The sequence below is a fragment of the Cariama cristata genome, unplaced genomic scaffold, assembly GCF_000690535.1.
Source record: "Cariama cristata isolate BGI_N322 unplaced genomic scaffold, ASM69053v1 scaffold30408, whole genome shotgun sequence".
In the NCBI taxonomy this organism is placed as follows: domain Eukaryota; kingdom Metazoa; phylum Chordata; class Aves; order Cariamiformes; family Cariamidae; genus Cariama; species Cariama cristata.
This window is the reverse complement of record NW_009631074.1, coordinates 353-8,436: the sequence shown is the minus strand read 5'-3', so window position 1 is coordinate 8,436 and position 8,084 is coordinate 353. Positions and strand designations below refer to the sequence as shown.

General features: G+C 42.3%; 2 protein-coding genes across 2 annotated transcripts; one reads left to right on the top strand and one right to left on the bottom strand.

Moving 5' to 3' along the window:
- Positions 1–251: 251 nt before the first annotated feature.
- Positions 252–2,047, top strand: SYF2 (SYF2 pre-mRNA-splicing factor; the record flags this gene model as incomplete). The annotated part of the gene is made up of 5 exons (XM_009705828.1): positions 252–377; positions 652–769; positions 881–971; positions 1,536–1,634; positions 1,739–2,047. Coding segments are annotated over 5 exons (600 nt in total), but the record flags the coding sequence as incomplete, so codon positions are not given.
- A 1,411-nt stretch (positions 2,048–3,458) lies between these two features.
- On the bottom strand, positions 3,459–7,934 carry RSRP1 (arginine/serine-rich protein 1). Its single transcript, XM_009705827.1, has 5 exons — positions 7,886–7,934; positions 5,927–6,556; positions 5,448–5,602; positions 4,150–4,233; positions 3,459–3,644 (listed from the first exon to the last, which is right to left on the bottom strand). The coding sequence occupies exons 2-5, from the start codon at positions 6,519–6,521 to the stop codon at positions 3,459–3,461; spliced, it is 1,020 nt and encodes a 339-aa protein (XP_009704129.1). The 5' UTR covers positions 6,522–6,556; positions 7,886–7,934.
- Between the last annotated feature and the right edge of the window lie 150 nt (positions 7,935–8,084).

Here is an 8,084-nt window from a genome sequence, read left to right as displayed (position 1 = left end):
CCTAGTGGTCCCGGGGAGGTTGTGCCGCGGGTTCGCCGCTCCTGTCGCGTCAGCGATTCCCCACCCTGTCTGAGCCCCGTCCGGGTGATGGTTTCTTTAGCCCTTTGCCAAATGCAGCGGTTTATGTGGTGCGATCAGGAACCAGCAGCCTGGCCCCGTCTCAGGACAGGCTCCTGAGACCCGCAGGGGTTCTGGTTTTGTTGTTTCGGTGCTCGAGCGTTGCCATGCGTCACAAACTGTTTTGTTCCTAGAACGAGGCTCGCAAGCTGAATCGCCAAGAAGTGGACGAAGAAGATAAAAGGCTTAAATTGCCAGCAAACTGGGAAGCCAAGAAAGCTCGGCTGGAGTGGGAGCGGAAGGTGGAGGAAAAGAAGAAGGTGAACACACAATTGCAGCTTTCCGTAACCCTGCAGAGCTGCAGTCCAAGCGCCTGCAGTCACGCTGAGCCTCCCTTCATGGTAGCTAGACAGTCTTGGGAGCTTATACAGACATTACCCCAAAAAAATCCCATCTCCTAATTAGACTCCTGATTATCTACATTATTGTCTTGCACTGAAGGTTGACTGCACTGATCTAGGTAGTAATAACTTAAGTTTGATGCTTGGCCACCACCTTATTGTTAAAACTGAAGTGTTCTTTGTGCTGCGTTAGGAATGTGCAGCGAGAGGAGAAGACTACGAGCGAGTTAAACTGCTAGAGATCAGTGCTGAGGATGCTGAGAGATGGGAAAGGAAAAAGAAGAGGAAGAATCCAGATCTGGGATTTTCAGGTAACAGCTTAACTACGTAATTGCGTTTGGAATGAACACCTTTGTTAGTATTTCAGCTGCAAACTGAACCATGAAATAAAAACCTTGACACCAATTAATTTTCTTCCCAAGATTACGCGGCCGCTCAGCTGCGCCAGTACCAGAGGTTAACCCGGCAGATCAAACCTGACCTGGAGCAGTATGAGAAGCTGAAAGAGCAGTAGTGAGTTTAATTTCAATCATCTGGTACTGTCTGTGGCATTTCTTAACGATTAGCAAACACTGAAGACTTAAACTAATCCTTTCAGCACATGCATATTCTCACACGCACGATAATCTTAGTATTTTAACACAATCTTAAAATGCACGGCCTGATGATCTACTCTGCAGTCCCTGCCTCAGTAGGTGTGAGTGGTAGTGGTGTAACTGATGGGGTTCGTTTCTTCAAACTTGGCATTAGGGAGTTTGAAGAACTATTTTGTCAATTAGATTATACGTGAACACCTGAGATTACTTGTTAGTAGGTTTTGGGGTTGTTTTTTTCAGCAGCCTGGTATGGTTTAAGAACAGACTGACAGATGAGAACTTGCCAAGTCCGCATTCAGCCAGCCTTGGAATTTCAGTGGGTTTCTGTATCTTTTGTAGGCATGTGCTAGGGTCTTGAAATAATTAAGTGAACTTGTTTTTAGTATCAACATGTTACATTAAAAATCAGACAGAAGCAGTGAAATGTCAAAGCAATCAGTACAGTTGTGTAAACTGCTGCCCATCTGTTACTCTTGTCCAGTGGTGAAGCGCTTTATCCCACATCTGACAGTCTTCTCCACGGAACTCATGTGCCATCTAAGGAAGGGGTTGATAGAATGGTTGCAGATCTTGAAAAACAGTAAGTAAATACTAAGATAAAACAGTGTGACATAGAGAAGCTTTCTGTAATCAGATCCACAGGATTCACCTACAGGTCTTCAAGCACTGCCGTTTGCCTTACAGAATTGAAAAGCGTGAAAAATACAGTCGACGACGGCCTTACAATGATGACGCAGACATAGACTACATTAACGAGAGGAATGCCAAGTTCAATAAGAAGGCAGAGAGGTTCTACGGGAAATACACAGCCGAGATTAAACAGAACTTGGAGAGAGGAACAGCTGTCTGACCTGTCACGTCAGGCAAAGCGCATACCACAGCCCTACATCTATTCATATTTGGTATAGAGATTTTGCAGGCAATTTTAAGTTCCATCAAAAAAATATGTTGTAGACCTCATTAAGTAATTTGTAAAATCAATAGTATATTTAATGTAATAGAAGTAATTTGCGTAACTTCAGCTGTATATAGCTTTTACTTGCAGAAGTAACCAGCTTGTGCAATTTCATGTTCTAAATAAACACAAACTCTTACCGCTCCATTTAGAATAAAGCTTGTCTTCCTTCTGCAGTAGCTGAAGTCCCTGCAAACACTTGTTTAGCAGGAAGAGGAAAGAATGCGTGAGGAACTCTGTGAAAGAGCAGCTATGCCCAGCAGTCCATCAATGCCCGAGTTTGGGGTTCTTTCCTGGGCAGTGCCCGTACAGCACAGCTGCCCCATGACCCAGGAAGCAAAACTGCCTATCTGCCTCACCACGAGGGCGAGGAAGAGGAACCTCCTCCAGCAAACAAGTTGCTGCAAAATACGTAATCCTTAGTACATTTGCCAGCCTCAGCTTGGCTATTTACTAGTTTCTTAAGTTTCCAGACTGGAGTAGTCAAATTCAGTTTTTTTACTAGCCGTTTATTTTTACAAAAACTGAGTTTAATCCATGCAACAGCCCCTTTTCTTGCTTGCACACCTTTTTGTAGAGTAGAGGTCATGGCAAGCCACGGAGCTACGTGCACTACACTGCTAAATTCTGGGGCTCTCAGCAGTTACAGGCAGCGTAACCTGCACTACTGCTGTCGTGAAGTCTTGTCCACTAACTTCACGAGCTGCTTACTGCCTTTAAAGGCAGTTTTTAAAGCAACCTAAATCAAAAGAGAAGCCCACATAAAGTCAAGTTCAGCATTACAAGTCAGCAGAAGTGACAGTTGCTCAGGTGCAACACTTCTGACAGCGAGAATGGCGATGGCTTCACCTATGGCAGTCACATATACATCCAACACAAGCTTCCCACTTCGGAGGGGTACCTGGGGAAGCTACTCCGGACACCCAGGAGGAGGCACAGCCCAGACAGGCACCGGCCCAATGTAAAGGTTCACTTTCAGAATGACACAAAACCCACTTTGTCACACTTTACAATAGGGTAACTGAAAGTTAAACCCAGAAATAACCACTTATGGGACACAGTCAACTCATTACCGAACGGAGGTCTGACACTTGACACGTTGAGAAGCCAGTGCAAAACTAAAGTTTATTTACTTGAAGTAAACAGTTACACAATGTAAATCAAATGTTCAAAATAACATCTACTGAACTATTGTTTAGAAAAAGTTACCCACCTGTAAGTTCTAATCCATTAAAGCAATACAAAATATTTACAAATATACACAAGATTTCCCATCTGCGGCTTCTGGATCACTGTGCTCTATATCTGAAAGAGAAACCTAAGATTCCAGAAAGTAAGAGCTCAAAATAAATACTCAGTATTAACAAGTCTTCAATCTGATCAGAGAATTTCAGATCTCACTACTGAAATACGCATAATGCTGCAGTCAGAGACAGCAAGAAAAATATGCTAGCGTGCCCGGAATGGTGTGCTTTTAGGTGAGAAGTTTAAAAATGTTTTCTTCTCCTCCTTCTTAACGGGAACCCATTGCCCATAGGGACTTCCCTTTCTGTCATCTTCTCTGCCTGGAGAAATTGCCCGTTCTTTAACAACGTGGCTTGCTGGCTTCTGTAGTATTGGTTTTGCCATTGTATTCTGGAAAAAAAAATTTCCTTTAAAAATGCTAGAACAAGGAATGTACCACAACCTGTCAAATTCAAGGGGTTTATCTCTACTGATAGGACAAATGTTCTCTTTCCAGCTCATGGGAGACCTGATGCCTACTAAGTATCAGCTATGGACACTCAGTTGACACAGGATTCAGGAAAAGTTGCTTTTTCCTGAGTTTGCATTACTGAAACGTGTAACTTGAAATGAGTTCTGGTGCAAACTAGTTCTGGCATACACTTTCAAGTCTATAGTACAGTACAGCTGTTCAACATTAGGCCTTGAGGTAAGCATCTATTTTAAACACGCTGCTGTAGTGTGTTCACAGTGCTGTACTGCTGAAGTACTGGTCTAGCTCCTCCAGGAAAGTCATTATCAAACCATTAAATTTTGTTGCCATTATTAAGCTCTTTAATTTGGCAGCCAATGCTGGGAAGAGCCTCACACATGAGGGATGAAGTACTGGACTTCCATCTTGGGAAATCACACTTACATTAGGACTGAAAGAAATGCTTCTCTGTATGGTTGCTCTCTCCATTCCACTCTTGGTCGTGTCTTCCACTAGTCTTCTGGGTTGCTAGAGAAGAGCACACACAGCGTAAGTGGGAGGATACATTATTCTGTGCAAGTTAAGGCAGTTACTAGAGAGCATGAACTTTCTGGTAGAGTTGTTTCGGATATTTACATCAAAAGTAGCTGTAAGCTACTGAATATGCAAACAGATCAATGTTGAACTCAATTCAAAAAGCATTCAGTACTTTTACCAATGTCATTGTGCTAATTCACACGTGACCTGATGTCCATGCCCCAGTTACAGTTTTAAAAAGGATTCAAACGATTCAAAGCATGGACTGCCATACAATGAAGTGTAGCGGTAGAGCAAGTTGCATTAAGTTCTGCAATATCCATTCTGCAGAGCTTTGGATAATGACAACAAACTTATCTGCAAGTGATGCAGGCCTCTTCTTCTGTACTCTCTCAACATCTGGAATATATTGCATATATTATGAAAGGGATGCCTGTACCATTTGTCTAAAACCCTTAGTAAATTTACTTCCATTTGAAATAGCAAGTATCTGATCGATCTAACAGTTATTGCAGTTTTGTATTTACCATGAATCAGGTTAACACACTATAACAACAGAGCCAAACTAAAATTCAGTTTAAGCTGCTTAAGTTTCTCCCTCCCTTAAATTCACAGCAGCTACAGCCCACAAGTCCCTTAATTACCAACAGATTTTCTTCATCATGTCTGGAACCATAGTCATGATTTCTATAAGACAGAAATAAAGTATGTAAAATGCATTGGGTGCTTGGGTATGTAATTTCTGGGAAACAGTTTGTTGCACATGAAAAGCTTTTAACAGTTTAAAAGGGCAGAAAGATTTAACCTTTAGAAAAACCACACTGTTCACTAGGTTTGGTCAGGACACTCCTTGTTTTAGGTCAGAAACACATGAACTCGTCTCATTAATGCGGAATATCCTATTAGGAGAACAACTCAAAAGAACAAACTACATTCACCTCTCCTTCCCAACCTATCACCGGAAAGCCTGCATGTACTCTGTGGATCAACCACTTCTTAAGAGTCCACAGTACTTTCAGCTTAACACAAAATCTACAGTGGTTTCTAGCGTAGTTTTTAGCATTCTGGTAAGTCTGGAGTTTTTGTTCAAGGGTTTGAATTCATAATCACAACCTTCACAGTTAAAAACGATAACACATCCATGCAGACAATAAGTTGTAAGAAGTGTTTACCTTTTCATTGAGAATACTCCAGTTCATACTTACCTCAGCTGACTCTCCAGGATCTTCGTGCTCTTCTTTTTCATTTTTTGCCTCTTTGGTAGGAGTAAGGATCTTCAAGCTTGCTGGCAAGACTATGTTATCTGTTCCCAGAGCTTTTGCAGCATTAGCTTTCGCAATTTCCAGGAGTTCCCTCTTGTCTACAAGAAGGAAAAAAAAAAAGTGTCATTCTCTTATGATTAAATCAACTGCAGGTTTACTATCACTGCACCTATGTAAGCATAAATTGTGATGAATTTTCACCAGAACTTGGGGGATTTAGCTTCAGTTGAAGTGCAAAGAATATGCTCTGAACTATTTTTTTAAAAAAAATACATTTTTATAACCAGAGGTTTTTCTTTCACATTGCCATTATGAGTTACACTCCATAAAGAAAGTATACAGATGAGAATTTGACTGGTTAAGATAAACAAATTGTTTTGAGCTTCTCACGCAATGAAAGTCTCAAAAAAAAAAAAAAGTACCTTTTTCACTCAAATGGAGAGGTGACCAGCTCCGAGATCTTGTTCGTGACCTGCTTCTCCAGCTCCTGTAAGCCTCAGGATATACTGTTCGTCCAAATCCGTAATATCGTCGGCCTCTTGAACGTGATCTGCTTCTTGAATAGGACCTTCTGTAATAGGATCTTCCACGAGACCAGGACCTACTGCGTGATCTGTACCTCGGAGGAGAGCGGTGGTACCTCCTGTAGTGTCTGCCATGGTACCTTCCTCTGTATCTCCTGTAGCCACGTGATCTCGACCGGCTTCTGGAATATGAACGAGAGTATCTTCTGTACCTGCGGGAACCATTTCTTCTAGACCATGACCTTGATCTGGATCTGGACCGGCTCCAACTCCTGGAGGAAGCTGAAGAGGAACTGCTTGAACTGGACCGTGAACTGCAAGAGGATCTGCTAGATGACCTTGTTGATGACCTGTCACAACTTCTCTTGGATCTCAAAGACGACTCTCTTTTCTTCGGTGAGCTGAGGGTTAAGTCATCCATGAAGTCTGTCATAGCATCAGTTTTCCTAACCACCATTTTCTGCATGCAGGTACTTTCAGAAGCTGGTTCCATTTTTATTATTGTTCCATAATACCCCGTCTCTGTTCCTGTTGTGGGTGGGGAAGGGGAAACTGATAAGTTATATTCATCAAGTTATTTATACAGCAACAACTAACCTTATGACACAGAGGAAAAAAGTTCAAGGATAATTAAGCACACAGACAATTCCCATCCAGTTTCTCAGCATGTTTTGCACATGACAATTTTAAATGTCATCATTTCCTCCCCTGTATTCAGTCTTCTATATGAAATAAAAAAAGGCTTCAGTTTAAACCATGAGTAGTTCTGTGTGGAATTCTGAAGAGATGTTTGTTTGTGTGGGTTCTAAGTTTAATACCCTTTGTTTGCTAGGTAAGCACAGACCTTTTGTGAAAAGGACACAAGGTAATACCTTTTTTTTTTCTCCAAACAGAATTTTAGAGGTATTTTATCTTCAATCTATTCTAAATGCAGCTTATTGCATCTACAATGCAAAATAATAGTTTGCCTTCCAGATCAGTACAAACTGAATAGTTTTCTTCTGCAGTTCTATGAAGGTTAAGTTTTACTAGTTACCTCCAACAGGGGTAAAAGAAAAAATAAATGGAAAGTACCTTCAAGGTACAAAGCAGCCACTTCCAAGATCTCGACCGGATCACATTACAAAACTACCACTTCAAGATCTTGACTGTATCACGTTACAAAACTACCTCCACAAAGCCCCACACATGCCAGCAGCTTATGTAGCAAGCTGCTATTAAAAACATTCTACATAACTAGGGAAATATACAGCTAATGATTCACTGGATATGACTTGTAAGGGATATAGCACTTGTTAAGGTTATATATTAATAATTAAAATGGCTGTCCCTCTAGCAGCAGCCATTTTACATCTACAAAGGTTACTGTATTCTAGGGCGTAACTATCTTATCAGTACTTAAACCCTGAGTTACGTCACCACTTTACTGTTTAAGGAAGCTTGCCTTATCACAAAATTTCTACTCAGTGCTCCTTGTAAACCGAAGTTACCAAATAAATCTTACTAAAATCTGTAATCCAAGTTCTACAGCAGTTTGTAAGAAGCATTCCCCTTGCTACTACTGAAGCTGAAGTTTCACTACTTCACCTCTAAACAACGGCCAAGGTCACAACCGCTATACAGAGCACAGCTGAAGCAAAACAGATTAATTCTGATCTCAACCACCACCCCCACCTGCCATCCCTAAGCCACCTGGACATCAGTGGTTCCGACAAGGTCCACCTGGGGCACACCACACGGACTCTCACACACTGCCCTTCACTCGCCAAACCGCGCAGAAAGCGCGGCCCCCCCGCCTAAGGGGGCCGAACTCACAGGAAGGGGATTTCGTGTCACAGACTGTTTACGGGCACCTACCGCTGGGAGCCGCCGGACACCCTCGGTGCTGGTTCCCGTGAGACACCAGAGCGCTTCTGTAAGAAAGAGAGACGTGAATAACGTGTGGCACCCCCGCGATCAACCCGCGACAGCAAACCTCCAAACAAAGACGAGTAACGGCCTCTCCGCTCCCACCGCCCCGAATAACCGGCTTTTGTGAGGGCAACTCAGCACACTC

What these genes read in the sequence shown, in the direction of transcription:
- RSRP1 (XM_009705827.1), bottom strand. Translation starts at nt 6,521, where the DNA reads ATGGAACCAGCTTCTGAAAGTACCTGCATGCAGAAAATGGTGGTTAGG. An exon ending in ATCCTGGAGAGTCAGCTGAG is followed by an intron (nt 4,234 to 5,447) that starts GTAAGTATGAAC and finishes GCTCTTCTCTAG; the next exon opens with CAACCCAGAAGACTAGTGGA. An exon ending in GCATTTCTTTCAGTCCTAAT is followed by an intron (nt 3,645 to 4,149) that starts GTAAGTGTGATT and finishes TTTTTTTTCCAG; the next exon opens with AATACAATGGCAAAACCAAT.